The sequence below is a fragment of the Triticum dicoccoides genome, chromosome 2B (assembly GCF_002162155.2).
Source record: "Triticum dicoccoides isolate Atlit2015 ecotype Zavitan chromosome 2B, WEW_v2.0, whole genome shotgun sequence".
Classification (NCBI taxonomy): Eukaryota; Viridiplantae; Streptophyta; class Magnoliopsida; order Poales; family Poaceae; genus Triticum; species Triticum dicoccoides.
Genome location: NC_041383.1, coordinates 209,484,011 through 209,503,135, shown reverse-complemented (window position 1 = coordinate 209,503,135; position 19,125 = coordinate 209,484,011). Strand labels below are relative to the sequence as shown.

The window sequence follows — 19,125 nt, the reverse complement described above, 5'->3', positions numbered from 1 at the left end:
GCTAACTCTGCAGCACAGTCTCAGCGGCTCACACGGTTGCAAAAAGGTGTAACTCAACCTCTCAATTATAAACATATGAGCAAATATGGTCTCGTTTGTTCTACAGATGCACAAGCTGAACCAAGAACTTTGGATGAGGTATTTGGAGATGAAAAGTGGAGAAAAGCAATGATGGAAGAATATGTGGCACTGAGGAAAAATAAAACATGGCATTTAGTTCCCCCACGGCAAGGTAAAAATCTCATAAACTGCAAGTGGGTGTTCAGAGTTAAGAGAAAATCTGATGGAACTGTTGACAGATACAAGGCAAGGCTTGTTGCCAAAGGTTTTAAACAGAGATATGGGATTGATTATGAGGATACATCAGTCCAGTTGTAAAAGCTGCTACTATTCGTCTTGTTCTGTCTATTGCTGTCTCTAGGGGATGGAGTCTCAGGCAGCTAGATGTACAGAATGCGTTCCTTCATGGTGTTCTGGAAGAAGAGGTGTACATGAAACAACCTCCTGGGTTTGAGAGCAAGTCTAATCCCTCATTTGTGTGCAAACTTGATAAAGCACTCTATGGCTTGAAGCAAGCACCAAGAGCGTGGTACTCACGTCTTAGTCACAAGATGCAATCACTTGGTTTTGTTCCTTCCAAGTCAGACACCTCACTGTTTATTTACAATAAGCTCAACACATGCATATTTGTTCTCATATATGTTGATGATATTATTGTTACAAGTTCATCTAGTGAGGCCATTGCATCGTTGTTGAAGGATTTAAGTGCAGAATTTGCTCTCAAGGATCTTGGAGATTTGCATTTTTTCCTTGGGATTGAAGTGAAGAAACACAAGGATGGACTTCATCTCTCTCAAGAGAAATATGCAACTGATGTGGTAAGAAAGGCAGGTCTGCAGGGTTGTAAACCATCCTTCACTCCATTGTCCAGCTCAGAAAAATTATCTCTCACAGAAGGGCAACTCTTGAATCAAGAGGACAGTACAAAGTATAGGAGTTTAGTAGGTGCACTTCAGTACTTGACTTTAACAAGGCCTGATATCTCTTTTGCTGTTAACAAGGTATGTCAGTTTTTGCATGCTCCTACTACTGTGCATTGGACTGCTGCAAAACGCATTGTCAGATATGTCAAACATACCTTGAGCATTGGTCTTAGTTTCAGCAAGTCATCCTCAACTCTTGTTAGTGCCTTCTCTGACTCTGATTGGGCAGGCTGTCTGGATGACAGACGCTCTACTGATGGATTTGCAATATTTTTTGGACCAAACTTGATTTCGTGGTGTGCAAGGAAGCAGGCCACAGTGTCTCGGTCTAGCACAGAGGCAGAGTACAAGGCATTAGCGAATGCCACAGCTGAAATCATATGAGTTCAATCAATGTTAAAGGAACTTGGTATACGAAGTTCTCAAGCTCCATGTCTGTGGTGTGATAATCTTGGTGCCACCTATTTGTCTGCAAATCCAGTCTTTCATGCCAGAACAAAGCACATAGAGATAGACTTTCACTTTGTCAGAGAAAGAGTTGCACGGAAACAGCTTGATATTCGGTTCATTCATTTCAGAGATCAAGTTGCAGATGGGTTTACTAAGGCCCTGCCTATGCGAAGCTTTGAAGAATTGGCCCTGCCTATGCGAAGCTTTGAAGAATTTAAGCATAATCTCAACCTAATGAAGTTGTAATTAAGGGAGAGTGTTAAACATCATTATATGTTATATGCGGCAGGAGGTATATGGTTCGGTGCATACTAGAGATAAGTCCAGGAGGTAGTTTGCATAGAGATCTTCTTGTAACCATCTTCCTTTCTTGTTTCTCAAGATGTATCTTAGATCTCTCTTATCTCTTCTTTCTTTCTTGACCGCATGTACAAGCCAATCGGCTCCCCTGCTATATATATACATGTCGCCCTCGACTAGGGTAAGACGTTTTCTGCTCGCACACTCTTCAGCTACCAATACCATAGTCCAGGCTTGCAGTACTGAGGAAAGTGCTAAACCAGATCAGAAATATCCATCGCCGCAAGTGAGTGAGAGGTGCTTCAATTTTTAGTTACCCTTTGCAAAGGCTACCTAGTAGCTATACAAGAATCATCATCGCACCATGCGTGGTGGTTATTGACACAAATGGCTGACTGGTTCAACCAAACGCAAACCCCGAATTTCACCACATTCGTCAGCTGCTATTCCTAAGCACAAAAACAGTGGAAAAGAAGAAGAAAATTGAAATGGCATAGCCGGTTTCGGTCTTCTAAGTGCACGCCGGAGTCATTCTCCGGTGGATGCAATTATGCTTGATTTTGCCGTGAGCCCGGGAATCATAATGTTCCCAGCAGTGATCTTCGAGTCAACGATGTCGTGTTATGGACAAACGCAGCCAAGATAAAAACATGCCAGCTCCTGATTCAGACATGCCCCCTTCCCTATGTACACGTGCCTTGCGTGCCGCTTCGCCAATGGAGAAAAATGGTCAAGCTTTTCCTCTCACTTTATTCCTGTTACCAATAAACACCAGGCAGTCATCAGATGCAAGGTCATAGTACAATATTATCAGATCAAGAAGCAGATGCAAAGGTTAAATAGAAACCATAACAGTTGACGGGAACCACACTGCTCTCTACCAATTTATACGCCTATTACAGCGCTGTGAGCTTGCACAATACAACCACAGGTAGTGGTCGCATGAACAGAAAAAAAAAACATTTCAAGACCTTCAGATTAGCATGCATTTCCTGTACTGACCAGATTCCCAAAAATATTTCACAATTTTAACATAGCCGGATATTCTATCCACACCTGCTAGTGATTGGTATGCCAGCAACACATGTTATGAGGTATCAGGTGGAGAAAAACACTTTGAGGTATCTGTTATAGCAGCCTACTGTGCATCTTTTGCAATCAGGTATTTGTTATAGCAGCATACTGTGTATCTTTTGCAACCTTGTATATACATTAAAAGGTGGTGTTTCTTTCAGGTTAGTAAAGTGACAAGAAGAACTGCAACAGTTAGATAAATGAATTAGTAATTGAAATCTGTATACAAAAAACTACTTGAAGTGTAGCTTGTGGTATAATTGTATTGATGCTTCGGTAAATGTCAGACGCACAATTACCAGATCTTCATACAGAGAAAGAACAAAAAAATAGAGTATTCGAGTAGGTTAGAAAAAATCATGTAACAAGTATCCATTCATTTATGAAACCACATTACCTCTCCTGAACCACGATTTTCTGACCACTTGCCGAATGTGACGCTCATGTTTCTCTAACAGTTCATCAACCTTGTGGGTTTGGGACAATAAAGGGCCTGAATATTCAACCCTTTCTCCTCCTTGATAGTGGTCGTCCTGAAGTTTCAAATAGCATCCATTACTTCATGTTTTAATATGAAAGAAACAGAAATTATCAAATAATTCAATGCCTCACCTTCATGCTATTTTTCGATGAGAGAGCATCCCCAAGATATATTGCATTCGAAAAATTCTGAGAGTGGTAAGTGTCGCGAGAATCAAATGAATCTGGACGCTCTAACTGTGACCACTTCTTCAGAACTGCACGCTTTGCTACCTCCTGAGGCTCTCGGACCTTGGAGTTGACACATGCTACATGCACATCTCTGCTATGTTGTTCCTCCAATCCAATGTTCTCTTTAGCTTGTGGCTTCTTGTCCCAATCTACGTCAGTGAATTCGCCTCTTGAACTAGATCTGTTCCGTGATCTGGTAAAAGAACGACCTTCCGGTTTTTTGGCCCATGCAAAGCCACTGGATGACGAAACAATCAAGGGCCCAGAGAAAGGGATTTCCTCCCGTGAATCATTCTTAGCATGACGACCCCTTTCTTTAACTTGGGCCGCGGGAACCAGTTGTGTGTCTGTGAATAGCCTAGCATCACCATTAACCTTTGTATGAACCTGCACTGCACCATCCTTGGTTACCTTTGGTTTGGTTTTGGACTCCTGAAGATAGAAAGGACATAAGAGCTTCAACAAGTGGTGTCATCGTCAAACGAATAGAGCAACTGTTGATATTAGTGAATGCATCCTGTCATATAACAAGAATGAATACCTCTCTGTTCTCGGTTTGCCTGTTGACTGCACTTTGTTCTCTTGCTGCTCTGTTTAGCCTTGATGACTTCTTTGATGTTTCTGGCCCATGCCCTCTGCTACCGGCCTTTCTTCTGAAAAGTAACAAAAAGGAAATAGGGTTGTTAGTTGTTATAGATTCTGGCAGTGTTCGAATGTTTTTGTTCAACTTCCGACAAGAAAAATGCTGTAGTGCTGGATGGTCCTTTGAAACTTATGAAGCATACCCTTTAGAAGCAATAATAGAGTACTTGAATTAAGAGATAAATAAGTTTCTAACTTATTTTCTGAAACAAATGATTCCAAATTTAAACAAAGCCCACCTGTGTAACTCTTCTCGTAACTTTGCATCCATCTCCTTGTTGGGTGCATACTGAGGCAAGCTTATAGGTTCGCATGCATAAGGTTTTGTCTTGAAAAACTGTTCCAGCAAAAGAAAACACAAGATATTAAATTATTAATAAGGTGTTCTTTTAGTAGTTTGATTCAACAAGCCAGTCTAACACATTTTACAACAGATATAAATAAGATTAACTCGCAACCAGGATACCAGAAATGAAAGTACTACAGCACACAAGTTATCTGCAAAAGATTAATGCATTGTAAACAAAATGGCAGTATAACTGCATGGGAAGGAAGTCAAATTCGGACATGATACCGCTGAACAAAGATCCAATCATCATTCACTTCCAGCATTGGGTATCTGCTGTCAGGAAACTGTGGATGCATGGACACCAGCACTATAAGTGATGACAAAGAATACTTTCCTCAGACTAAACCTAAGCATTTCATAGCCATGATAACGCCATTCTACATATATGGAAGATGCAAGCTATAGTCACACCAACAATAATAGCAAACATTGTTGCATGAACAATCAGTAAAAAATCAGCATATGCGATCACAATTAGATATTCACAATGATCCAGAAATAATGTATAGCTTGAACATCTGTAATATACTAGAGCTGCTGTTTCTTAACTGTATGAGCAAAAAAATAATATCCCATATTGGCGCATAGCATACAGAGAAGGAAAACATAGGATAGAATTAGTGGTGAACTCGATGTAGCACAAACTGGCAGGTGCAATTAAAAAATTCAATGCATACTATGGTTTCCAATCGTTCATCATTATACATACAAATATGCGATATCGCATGATGGGATCTTACCTCGGATGTAAGGGCGCATGATGCAGTACCACGCTTGTATGGCTCCACCGACAGAAGAGTTTCTAGTAAACTGAATGCATGTTCCGGCACCTCTTTAAAAACATCTCGAAGGGTACTTAGATAAGGACAGTGAGGTTTAAATATTGTTGCATGAGGCAACCTTGACTTCTTCCAATAGTCATCAGCAGGGGAGCCACATAACTTAAAGATCTTATGCAATTGTTCTACCTGAAACACGAAAGAGATTTTACGCCATTGACATATAGAACACAATACCTTGAGAGTCAGCAAGCTATAATGGGGAAACATGTAATGTCTGGGATATGTTATAGAGGGCATAACTAAAGCAGAAAACTAGATGTGGTAACAGTGAAAGCTCATTGACATCACAACCACAGTTATTCATATTATAGCATTTAATAAAATCAGCAGTATGACAATATACATATTAATTTCCCACCATATTACTGACGTGAATTAGTCAAAAAGCCTACACATTACTTTTTTATGTTAGTATTTAATCACTCAATACTCAGCATGACCATGTTCCTCGAATAATGCTTTTACAGAGCCCCAAAGAGCCCACACCTGGTAAACTAGACAATTCATACATACAAGTATAGTTGACTAAGGAACCTCAGATAGCAACCTGTGCTTACGACTAAGGACGACATAAACAATGAGATGTACTGGTTAGTTAAAGCAAACTAAATTACCTCGGTTCTTCCCTGTAAGATAGGTCTTCCACGTAACAACTCAGCAAATACACACCCAACACTCCACAAATCAACAGCTGAATCATAGTGAGTTGACCCTAGCAATAGTTCAGGCGGTCGGTACCACAGTGTAACAACCCGGCTGGTCAGAGGATGGTTTTTACTTGGGTCAAAGTAATTAGCCAGACCAAAATCAGCTATTTTTAGAACTCCTTCGTTATTCACAAGGAGATTGGCACCCTTGATGTCACGGTGAACAATGCGGCGTGAATGACAATGCTCAAGTCCTGACAGTAACTGGTTCATGTAGCACTTAACCTGCAATAAGAATCAAGCAAAAAAATGCCAGGTCAACACAGTGTAATGTCAAAGTTGTACGGAAGGAGGGATACAAATACACTTCCTTCAAAATGGACAAACCTGTGCTTCAGTGAACTTGATGTCAGGGGAGGAACAAAGACCAGCAAGATCGTGCTCCATGTATTCAAACACTAGATAAAGGCTGCATGATAACCTAGAAGTAATCAAGCCTTCCAGCTTCATGACATTTGGATGATCAAGCCTTCTCAATATCTGTATCTCCCTTGCCATGAATCTAACACTCTCTGGCTCAAAATTGTCAAATCGCACCTTCTTCAGTGCGACAATCTTTCCAGTGTCGAGATCGCGCGCCCTAAATACACTGCTGTATGTGCCTTGCCCAACCTGGACAGATGTGTGTAATTGGAGAAATAAAGCGCATGTTAGAAACTGTACATCACAACAACAACAACAAAAACACAAAAGGACAATTTTATCATGTAACCTACAGCTTCAACCTACTTGCTGCAAATATACACCAGTACTACCAAATTAGCAGTCAGTGACTGCCATGTTACCAGCTTGACAATGACAGCATAGACTAATTGGTAGGAGGTGAATTTCCCACCAGCAAAGCATAACAACAACAGAGACAACTAAAACTTGTCATAGCTGACAGTAGGAGACACCAAATTCCCCATGTTACCTCCCTTCTGATCATTATTACCACAACACAATCCTAGTAGTAGTTTATTCTTCATGTCTTAATACATCACCCAGCAAAGCAGTACGGTACTATACCTATACTAACTGTAACACATAATATAAGATTCCATAAAGATGCCTACCAATCCAGACAAATAGCAAATCCAATAACCGTTTTCTTTCCAAGGATTCCCATGCATGAAAAAAAAATTGCAATGGAAAATGACCTATTAAACTGAATCTGGCAGGAGAGCTGAAGCGAAAGCGGCACAGTACCTTCTCAAGCTTCTCAAAGGAGTCGGCTTTGAGAGGGATCCAGCCTTGGATGGCCTCCCCGGCAACGGCGCTGAGCCACGACGGCCACCCGGCGGCCACCTGCTCCCCCTCAAGGCTCCTCCGGAGGTTCCGCAGCCGGAAGCTCCGCGACGCGGCCGCCACGGCGACGACAGCCTTTCCCGTCTCCTCCGCGTCGTCCTTCTTCTCCACCAACCTCGCCGCCGCGGCTGCAGCAGCCGAGCTGCGCAGGGAGGAGGCGGAGACGGCAGCGGGCTCCAGCGCGCGGTCACGGAACACGCCGGACGAGTCGACTGCCGGAGTGATAGAGACGACGGCCTTCTTGGACGCGACGCAGCCCATCTCGGCGGCGCACTAGCAGGGTACCAGAAAACACGTCAAACCATGCACGGCGAGCTCCTCCCTCCCTCCGCTGTGAAGCTCCTCACTGCCGCATTGGATGGATAGAGGGGAACAGGAAGAATCAAGAGGAAACCGACCGAGCCCTTGCCGAAAGGCGTGGTGGTCACGGGGCAAGCACGGCAGGGGTGAAGAACAAGTCCGGATTGACCTGGGGAGTAATAAATGGCGCTCGCCACCAGCAAACAGAAAGGAGACGAGACCCTGACGTCGCCCACCAGCTCCGCCGATTGGGACAGATCGAGAAAGCGGCCAGCCGCGGAACCGTGATCGGCAGGGAAGGAGGGAGGGTTTTGGGCGGCAGAGCACGGGACAGCCGTTGCCGCGAGGGGGAAAAGAAAGAAGAAAAGAGCTACGGCGACCTTTTCCGCGAACTCAGTGGGCGGGCGGGCGACGGATCAAGAAACCGCCGAAACAACCGATTGTCAGAGCAGCGCGGCAGCCAGAACCGCGGCACAGCCGGCAACCTTCCGCCGCCGCGTCGCCGGAATCGCAAGGAGATCAAGAAACGCCACGGGATTTATTTGGGGTGAGGGTGCAGAGGAAAGGAAAGCTCCCCGGGATGAGTGGCGCGGAGGACGGAGTAGTGGGGGCGGGTTCGCAGGTGGGAACGGGGGCTTTAAATGGTCCTTCCAACGCGAGGATGGACCGACGTGGTGGACTGGTGGTAGACGACGGCGCTTTTCTCCTCTGCTTTCTCGGGCCCGTGGTCGTCGCCTTGCCTTTCCCCCTCTGCTCTCTGCGTGCCCCCGCCGCCCTTCTTCTTGTAGTACCGGCGAGATTAGCGGAGCTAGACAGGGGCAGCATGAGCAACGACTGCATATTTTACGTCTTCAACCTTTGGGTCATGACAGCATTGGGTTTGGAACGACGGCCCCGCCGTACCGTACGTGCCGGTGCGATGCGCCGTGAGTGCCGAGCACGCCTGCGCGTCACGTTCGGTGGCGACCGGCCCGACCCGACACGGGCTGGTCCCTGGTTGCACTGCATGTACGCAAACTCTGCAACAACTAGGGTTCCCAGCTTCTACTAAAAGGCTTCCATTATTTCTCGGTAGCAACCTTAAAAATGGAGGCAAGAGCACTAGAGACCCACATACTTGCATTGTATGTGATGATTTAGTCCACAAATTTGTAAAAGGTGATCAATCCATCCCTAAACTTGCACTGCTTGGGATGATCTAGTCCACAGCCAATCAAGAGCGGACAAATGGCGCCTCGCTGGCCTCTGCGTGGCACAGCCGCTGACCTTGGCGATTTTGCAAAATCGCCCTTGACCTTTAGGGAAATCATAAGCGCGTACATAAGAGAAGCGTGATGAGGCACACCACTCGAGCACGCACACACGCATGCATCAGTCTCCTCTCAGGAGCAACGACGACCGTGCCACGCGTGCGCGAGCACATGGGAGAGCATATGAGAAATCATAAGTACGTACACAAGCAGGCCGCGGCAGAGCGGGCCGCCGGCACCGCATGACGCGAGGCGGCGGCCGCGATGACGACGTCCATGGTTCACCGTCGGTCGACCATCGATATCCTCGGCGCGGTGGCGCGAACTCCCGTGGCTGCTAGCTAGTTGTAGGTTGACGGGGAGCGTGTGCAGCTGCGCATGTACCATGGATCGATCTTTCTTAGCTAGATCGCTATATAGGTGGCTGAAACACGAACTGATCATAACAGCAGTTCGACCGAATTGCTAGCAAAAAAGAGGGGAGAGGTGTATAGTTAAGACATGGATCTCAAAACGTTGTTCTGCATGTTATTGCTGTGTATGATAAAGTGGATCATCAGCTCTACATAGTACTAGCTGGAGTATAGGATGGATAATCAATCAAGCTTTCGAGTGATCGAGGCTTGTTCTGGTCAAGTTAGTCTGAGCGTTTGTTCTTCATCTCAATGATATGATACCCTTCTTCAACCTGTGTGAACTAATCATCTTCTGCATCAAGACTAGACGCATCCTTTTCTGAGTTTATGTTACAAGAAGAATCTCTTGTTTTAAAAAAAAGGTTACAAGAAGAATCTTACAGGACCGGAACCATAGTAATTGACACCAATGATATTACACCAAGTATTTTTACATATTTTTTAAAAGACTTCAGAGTGCCTTTATGCCTTGTAGGCTCTCATACATGTTCGCAGTGAGACTTTTTTTAAAACAAAACTGCATAAATGTTTACATAAAAGCATCCATGATGTCCTCTCTGGACTGTAGATTTTTCACAAGACTTCAGTTCTTGGAAAGAAATTTTCTACCAGGATTTTCTTAATCATAGTGTGCACGGAAATTCCTGGAAATCAATCATTTTCATTCGCTTTGGATGGAAGTTGTTTCTATTTTTTGTCTTTACTACTGTCGTATCCAAATGGCTACTCTATAACTTTGTTATGTTTTGCGCTTCATTCCAGTCAGGCCGAATGCGCTAGGGAACATCTTACATGGGTTAACTGCTCCGATCTCATAGATCATATCACTGAAACAACACATCTTTTCATCTCACTTTTAGTTCTTATTACAAAGGAAAATCCTAAGGTGGAACTTTTTTTCTTGATTTGCGCCTATCAGCATCTCAATTGGAAAACAGACTGACTGTCCTACTTTCCCTTTTGTACAAGAACAAGTGGCATTAACTATGGACGCCACCCAAGCGCGCCTATTGGCAAACTTTTTCCCTGAGACAAAATCAAAATTTGCAAACCAATCATGCAACATCCACATTCAGCCACTTAACATATTCCTGGAACTGGCTTTAGTGCCACATGTACGCGCGCATGATTTCCCTAAAGGTCAAGATTTTTTTGCAAAAACGCCAAAGCTAGCGGCTGTGCCACACAGAGGCCAATGAGGCGCCATTTGTCCGCTCTTGATTGGTTGTGGACTAGATCATCCCAAGCAGTGCAAGTTTAGGGATGAGTTGATCACCTTTTGCAAGTTTGTGGACTAAATCATCACATACAATACAAGTTTGTGGGTCTCTAGTGCTCTTACCTCTTAAAAATGCTCCACTCCATTAATTATGGCTATATCAGCGATTTGCCAGTACTCCTACTCCTAATGTACTACGTACTCTCGAGTAGATTGCTGTCCTGGATCAAAGGACGAGCCAAACATGTGCGGCTCCTCTTTACCCCTCTAGTGTTTTCGCCGGAGAACATTTCTTTCCCCGACGTGACGAGCGGCACGTCCGTGGTCTCCACCCCCTCGGCCCGAGCGGGCCGATTCTCTCGTCGTCGTCGGAGTTCGTCCTGTGTGTGAAAGGGACGCGAGCTCGGCGACCCAGCTCTGCCTGCTGCCGGACACGGGTCCATGTGCGCGACCGAGACGGCAGACGGTTTAGTCAAAGTAACCGTGCGTGCTCGCAAAGCTGCGAGCGATTTCTGACGATCCGGTCCACGGACAATTACTACGCGGCGAGACTTTGCGCCCACCTCTGTTTTGTCCCCATGCGATCTACGTTGACTCCGGTTCCTGCGTGTTTCTGCTCTTCTACCAACTAGAGAGACATGCTTCCCCTAAAATAAATAAACGAGTCATGCTGCTCGTGGTTTGGACCTAAAGTATATGCTGGCCTGTTCGGTCGGGTAGGGTATACACCACCATTTGCCCTGAATATTGCTCGTGCTTCAATTGGTAAAAGGTAAAAGGTACTACTACACCGTCCGATTACAGATAAGTACAACCTCTAACAAAATGTAAGACATTTCTTTAGCCAGCTACATAAAAAACGTCTTATATTTCGCTGCAGAGGGGTATAATATATTCTACTTCCTCCATCTCATAATGTAAGAATTTTTTTGACACTATACTAATGTCAAAAAACGTCTAACATTATCATTATAGGACGGAGGGAGTAGCTTTTTTTAATCTGTTATACATAGACATGGGTTAGCGTGCTTGTTCACTACTTTCAGTCCATATATATATTTCATATTGAAATATCCAAAACTTCTTATATTTGTGGACGTAGGGAATATATACAATACGGAAATGGTAGCTACAGGATGTCCGTAAATTTTAGAGAAAGTTTTCTCGGAGCTACTTTTGTTAGGTCACGTAAATTTCTTCCCTAAATATTTTTTTATATTTTACTTTTCATTAAACAAAACTAGATGATAGTCTAGGGCCCGCCAGTCAGTGACACACGTGGCGTCCTCCAAAGAGGGTAGCGCAAGGCAGTGCGGTGGCCGCCAGCGAGAGGCGGTGTGGTGACGCGGCGCAGCATGACGGCATCGGTGGCGCGGCGTGGCCGTGGGCGACAGCAAGGGAAGCGAGGCGGGCAGTGGCAGCGCAGCTGTATTCCGGCGGGGCAGTAGTGTCGCGTCGATAAGTTTCAGGCGGTTTCTAGCCCGTCAAAAGTTTACAGGAAAGAAAACTTCCTCTAAACTAGAGGCAGATGCAGCCAAGTTTTCAAGATCCTCTAAATTTATTTCATGTTTACAGAATGTGTTGGAGACGATTTTTGCCTATATTTTCCCTAAACGGTAGTTTTTATGGATATGGGACCGTTGGAGATGCTCCTACCACTTACTTGTGCTTCGTTATCTTTCTCAAGGACCATAATAAAGATAAAAGAAAGATCCTCTCGTTTTCTACAACCAAGAGCCAGAGAACACAGAAGAGGATTTGTAGCACCGGGGTGCTTCACCCCCTATATGAATATTAAGTTCAAAACATACCCGGAAATTTGAAAAAAAAGGAAATTTGGATATCAAACTTCGGTGTCCAATCTACTTTCGTGTGAAATTTTGTGAAAAAATACAAGAAAGCATATCCATGGAAAAAAGACAGAAAAATCCTGTATGTAGGAAAAAAACTCTTTGGATGGATTTAGTTCAAATTGTATTTCCGTTGCCAGATACGTTTCATGGTATTTTTTCATGAAACTTCACAGGGGAGTAGATTAGGCACCCAGGTTCGATATCCCCAAATTCCGGATTTTTTTGGTATTTTAAATCTAATATTCATGTAGGGGTGTGGAGCACCTAGGAGCTCCTGGGTACTTCCCTGGAGAATACTCATCAAAGCGTACATTCCAACTCCGAGATGCTTGCACCAGTCCATAGATGGATCGCTATAGCTTGCACACTTTGTTAGCACATTTAGGATCAACAAAACCTTCTGGTTGCATCATATACAACTCTTCTTTAAGAAATCCATTAAGGAATGCAATTTTGATGTCCATTTGCCAGATTTCATAATCATAAAATGCGGCAATTGCTAACATGATTCAGACAGACTTAAGCATCACTACGGGTGAGAAAGTCTCATCGTAGTCAACCCCTTGAACTTGTCAAAAACCTTTTGAGACAAGTCGTGCTTTGTAGACAGTAACATTACCATCAGCGTCAGTCTTCTTCTTAAAGATCCATTTATTTTCTATGGCTTGCCGATCATCGGGCAAATCCATCAAAGTCCACACTTTGTTCTCATACATGGATCATATCTCAGATTTCATGGCCTCAAGCCATCTGTCGGAATCTGGGCTCATCATAGCTTCTTAATAGTTCGTAGGTTCGCCTTGGTATAGTAACATGACTTCCAGAACAGGATTACCATACCACTCTGGTGCGGATCGTGCCCTGGTCGACCTACGAGGTTCTGTAGTAACTTGATCTGAAGTTTCATAATCATTATCATTTGCTTCCTCTCTGATTGGTGTAGGCATCATGGGAACGGTTTTCTGTGATGTGCTACTTTCCAATTCGAGAGAAGGTACAATTATCTCATCAAGTTCAACTTTCCTCCCACTCACTTCTTTCGAGAGAAACTCGTTCTCTAAAAAGGACTCAAACTTACAACAAAGATCTTGCCTTCGGATATATGGTAGAAGGTGTACCCAATAGTTTCTTTAGGGTATCCTATGAAGACGCACTTCTCCGATTTGGGTTCGAGCTTATCTGGCTGAAGCCTTTTGACATAAGTATCGCATCCCCAAACTTTAAGAAACGACAGCTTAGGTTTCTTACCAAACCATAGTTCATATGATGTTGTCTCAATGGATTTAGATGGTGCCCTATTTAACGTGAATGCAGCTGTCTCTAATGCACAACCCCAAAATGATAGTGGTAAATCGGTAAGAGACATCATATATAGCACCATATCTAATAAAGTACGGTTATGATGTTCGGACACACCATTACGCTGTGGTGTTCCAGGTGGCGTGAGTTGTGAAACTATTCCACATTGTTTTAAATGAAGGCAAAACTTGTAACTCAAATATTTGCCTCCACGATCAGATCATAGAAACTTTATTTTCTTGTTACGATGATTCTCCACTTCACTCTGAAATTCTTTGAACTTTTCAAATGTTTTAGACTTGTGTTTCATTAAGTAGATATACCCATACCTACTCAAATCATCTGTGAAGGTCAAAAAATAACGATACCTGCCGCATGCTTCAACACTCATCGGACAGCATACATCTGCATGTATTATTTCCAATAAGTCATAGCTCGCTCCATTGTTCCGGAGAACGGAGTTTTAGTCATCTTGCCCATGAGGCATGGCTCGCAAGTATCAAATGATTCATAATCAAGTGATTCCAAAAGCCCATCTGTATGGAGGTTCTTCATGCGCTATGATTATTAACTTTGCATCTTTTGGCATTATGAATATGTGTATCACTACAATCGAAATTCAACAAGAATAGACCACTCTTCAAGGGTGCATGACTATAAAAGATATTATTCATATAAATAGAATAACCATTATTCTATGACTTAATGAATATCTATCTCGCAATAAAAAAGATCCAGATATAATGTTCATGCTCAACGCGGGCACGAAATAACAATTATCCAGGTCTAAAACTAATCTCGAAGGTAGATGTAGAGGTAGCGTGCCGACGACGATCACATCGACCTTGTAACCATTTCCGACCCGCATCGTCACCTCGTCCTTAGCCAATCTTCGTTTATTCCGTAGCTCCTATTTCGAGTTACAAATATGAGCAACCGAACCAGTATCAAATATCCAGGTGCTGCTATGAGTATTAGTAAGGAACACATTAATAACATGTATATCAAATATACCTTTGTTAACTTTGCCATCCTTCTTATCCGCCAAATACTTGGGGCAGTTCCGCTTCCAGTGACCACTTCCTTTGTAGTAGAAGCACTCAGTTTTAGGCTTAGGTCCAGCTTTGGGTTTCTTCACGGGAGCGGCAACTTGCTTGTCATTCTTCTTGAAGTTCCCTTTCTTTCCTTTGCCCTTTTTCTTGAAACTAGTGGTCTCGTTAACCATCAACACTTGATGCTCCTTCTTGATTTCTACCTCCGCGGCCTTTAGCATTGCGAAGAGCTCGGGAATTGTCTTATCCATCCCCTGCATATTATAGTTCATCGCGAAGCCTTTGTAGCTTGGTGGCAGTGACTGAAGAACTCTGTCAATAACATAATCAACTGGAAGATCAACTCCCAGCTGAGTTAAGTGATTATAATACCCAGACATTTTGAGTATGTCTTCACTGACAGAAACGCTCTCCTCCATCTTGCAGCTATAGAAGTTGTTGGAGACTTCATATCCCTCAACCCGAGCATTTGGTTAAAATATTAACTTCAACTCTTGAAACGTCTCATATGCTCCATGACGTTCAAAACGTATTTGAAGTACCAGTTCTAAGTTGTAACACATGGCACACTGAACTATAGAGTAGTCGTCAGATCGAGCCTGCCAGACGGTCATAACATCTGCATCAGCTCCTGCAGTAGGTGTGTCACCTAGCGGTGCATCAAGGACATAATTATTCTGTGCAACAATGAGGATAATCCTCAAGTTACGGACCCAGTCCGTGTAGTTGCTACCATCATCTTTCAACTTAGCTTTCTCTAGGAGCGCATTAAAAGTCAGGGGAACGGTAGCACGGGCCATTGATCTACAACATAGATATGCAAATACTATCAGGACTAAGTTCATGATAAATTAAGTTCGATTAATTGTTGGGTTATACGGTAGGGTGCGCCGACTGTAAATTAAAAAATTTCTACGCGCAGAACAACCAAGAACATGCCATGGGAGATGGATCATAAATCGTTACCACTAGACATGCAGTGCCTTGCAGCGGAAGTAGAGTTGTGGCAGCGTGTCCACGTGGATCGTCTCCTCGTTCGATCTCCCTTGAACAGCCGAAGCGATCCACCCCATGTACAAGTTCGCCGGAGCGGCACAGGTGCACCGCCTCTAACGGTATCCGCGCGTGCAGGAGGAATACCATGCAACGGACTGCTAGGTCTGATCACACAGTCGGCGGTGAGTGGGGGTGGCTATTCACAATACATGCAAACCCTAGTGACAACACCGAAGCAATCGACCCCATGAGTGTGCCGCACCTCCACTTTATAGAGGCACCCGTCATGGGCTCAACACTTGGGACTCGCACGGACCCTAAAGCCCAAAATTTGTTCGATTGGGATCCGAGTCCGAGTAGGATCACATCTAACTCGTGGAGTCAGATTAGGCCTCACACGTTCCTTCCATTAAGCGCGCGACCCCTTAGGTTCAAGTCGGCTTGGTCGCAGGTTAGATCACCTCCGACCTGCTTGGTTGGTAGCGGCCTCTAGCAAGGCGTGCCGACCACCAAGTAGACAATGAAGCTGGTTGGCGAACCTGTACATCATACTTCTATTCCTTTGGCCACAAGATATATGTTGTCGGGCTGAAGGCGAGTCTGACATCCTTGTGCTAGCCCGACCTCTTTCTCGTTCAAGTGATGCCGACGACAAATCGGATTATCTCATAATCCTTGTCGCAAGGCCATGCTTATCCTGGTCGGATCACATGAGGGGCCCAGAGTATATCTCTCCCAATCGTAGGGGCAAATCCCATCTTGCTCGACCATGTCTCGCAGCATGGGTCCGCACAAGCCCGAAATCTACCTTTGTAACTACCCAATCACGGGGTAGCGTTTGGTTGGCCCAAAGCAGGCCTGTCACCATCGCGAGTACATGCGCCAACTCAGGTCTTAGGTCATAGAATGTATGTTGTACTAGAGACTCACGGATGACATATCGCTGCATCTCATAGTTGGGTCTGTCCGACTCGGACCTTATCTCGACTCGGATCCGACTATGTCGAATCCAACCAGATCCTTCCGAGTCCATATTATCCAGTTAGCATCCAACGCTCCATGGCTAGTGAGACCAAGCCATCGACCGTGTCATATGCTAGTCTAGTCGGTTGCGGGTCCACACAACCCTTTCGACTAGGGACCTTTTAGGACAATCATAATACAATGCATAGTCCCAAAAACAAGTCACGTACTTGCTGATACACATCATTGATAATGTCCAAGGACTATCTTTATTCATAAACACATAGGAAATATCATCATACATGATTGCCTCTAGGGCATATCTCCAACATTAATCAAATTACCAATGAACTCCCACTTAAATAAACAGCCCTCAAGTTATCTAAGTGATACCTATCCGAATCAACTAACCCATGTCCGATCATCACGTGAGATGGGGTAGTCATCAATGGTGACATCTCTATGTTGATCATATCTACTATATGACTCACATTCGATCTTTCGGTCTCCAGTGTTTCGAGACCATGTCTGTACATGCTAGGCTCGTCAAGTTTAACCCAAGTATTCTGCATGTGCAAAACTGTCTTACATCGGTTGTATGTGAACGTAGAGTCTATCACACTCGATCATCATGTGGTGCTTGGAAAGGACGAACTTCCGCAACGGTGCATACTTGGGGAGAACACTTTTATCTTGAAATTTAGTGAAGGGATCATCTTATAATGTTACCATCATTCTAAGCAAAATAAGATTCATAGAGGATAAGGATCACATGCAATCAAAATATGTGACATGATATGTCCATCACCATCTTGTGCTTTTGATCTCCATCTCCAAAGCATCGTCATGATCTCCATCGTCACCGGCTCGACACCTTGATCTCCATCGTTGCGTCGTGGTCATCTCGCCAACTATTGCTTCTACAACTATTGCTAATGCATAGCGATAAAGTAAAGCAATTACATGGCGCTTGCATTTCATACAATAATGAGACAACCATAAGGCTCGTGTCGGTTGCCGATAAATTACAAAACATGATCATCTCATACAATAACATATATCAACCATATCACATCACAACATACCCTGCAAAAACAAGTTAGACGTCCTCTACTTTGTTCTTGCAAGTTTTATGTGGCTGCTACGGGCTTCTAGCAAGATCTGTTCTTACCTACGGCAAAAACCACAATGGTGATTTGTCAATTTTGTTGTTTCAACCTTCTTCAAGGACCAACCGTAGTCAAATTCGATTCAACTAAAGTAGGAGAAACGGACACCCGCTAGCCACCTTTATGCAAAACAAGTTGTATGTCTGTCGGTGGAACCAGTCTCATGTACATGTACATGTAAGGTTGGTTCGGGCCGCTTCATCTTACAATACCGCTGAATCAAAATAAGACGTTGATGGTAAGAAGTATGACTATCATCGCCCACAACTCTTTATGTTCTACTCATGCATATCATCTATGCATGGACCTGGCTCGGATGCCACTATTGGGGAACGTTGCATGGAAAACGAAACAAAATTCTACGCACACACAAGATCAATCCATGGAGATGCATATCTACGAGAGGGGAGAGCATCTTCATACTGTTGAAGATTGCTAAGCGGAAGCATTTATCAATGCAGTTGATGTAGTCACACACCTTCACGATCTGTCCCGATCAAGTACCGAACGTACGGCACCTCCGCTTTCAGCACACATTCAACTCGATGACATCCTTGCCTTCTTGATCCAGAAAGAGGGGCGAAGTAGTAATGAGTTCCGGCAGCACGACGGCATGGTGATGGTGGTGGTGAAGAACAATCTCCGCAGGGCTTCGCCAAGCACTACAGAAACTATGACGGAGGATAAACTAGAGGGTCGGGGTTGCCGGCACACAGCTTGGTGTATCTTGATGTCTTGGGTGCTATCCCTGCCCCTCTATTTACATGTTGAGCTCCGGGGTCGAAACTTGGAGTAAAAGCCTCCTCAAAGTCGGTTTTGCTCGAAAGGCAAGAGTCCTTCTCGGACTCTAGGGCCAAACGCCAGGGTTCCCAGCGTATGGGCCCAGACGCCAGGGTCCCTGGCGTCTAGCCTCTAGTCTCTGCAAAACTCTCTTTTACACTTTTCCAAAGCCTCGTGGGCTTCCCCTTTGACCCAAAGAAAGTGTTCTCATACCCCAAATATTTCAGGAAACATCCAGAACCCCTTCTGGTGAATTCTGGAACCTTTCAGAGGATCAAACACTATTATCCATATATCAGTCTTTTACCTCCAGACCATTTTGGAGCTCTTCGTCATGTCCGCGATCTCATCCCGGACTTCGAACAACATTCGGTCACTATCGTAGAATTGTCACGGCAGATGCCCTAGCATGAGGACTTAGGTGTGGAGCCATCGTGACGTGGTTAGCTTGAAGGGGTTAAAACGAGAAAGGGACACAGAGAG

At 44.3% G+C, this 19,125-nt stretch overlaps 1 protein-coding gene across 2 annotated transcripts; it reads right to left on the bottom strand.

The window, feature by feature from the left end:
* Positions 1-1,988: 1,988 nt before the first annotated feature.
* Positions 1,989-8,370, bottom strand: LOC119363122 (protein IMPAIRED IN BABA-INDUCED STERILITY 1-like). 2 transcript variants are annotated; one of them, XM_037628431.1, is made up of 9 exons: positions 7,247-8,368; positions 6,386-6,670; positions 5,966-6,283; positions 5,250-5,477; positions 4,400-4,497; positions 4,060-4,171; positions 3,420-3,950; positions 3,205-3,340; positions 1,989-2,488 (listed from the first exon to the last, which is right to left on the bottom strand). In XM_037628431.1, exons 1-9 carry the CDS (start codon positions 7,604-7,606, stop codon positions 2,478-2,480), a joined length of 2,079 nt encoding a protein of 692 aa, XP_037484328.1. In that variant the 5' UTR covers positions 7,607-8,368; the 3' UTR covers positions 1,989-2,477. The 2 variants fall into 2 exon arrangements, with proteins under 2 accessions (XP_037484328.1, XP_037484327.1); XM_037628430.1 differs by lacking the exon at positions 1,989-2,488 and having other exon boundaries at positions 3,188-3,340; positions 7,247-8,370.
* Positions 8,371-19,125: the final 10,755 nt, after the last annotated feature.

Coding starts and splice junctions, on each gene's coding strand:
- LOC119363122 (XM_037628430.1), bottom strand. CDS start 7,606: ATGGGCTGCGTCGCGTCCAAGAAGGCCGTCGTCTCTATCACTCCGGCA. Junction 5,478..5,965: donor TCTTACAGGGAAGAACCGAG/GTAATTTAGTTT, acceptor TTCGTGTTTCAG/GTAGAACAATTGCATAAGAT. Junction 3,341..3,419: donor CATCGAAAAATAGCATGAAG/GTGAGGCATTGA, acceptor TTGAAACTTCAG/GACGACCACTATCAAGGAGG.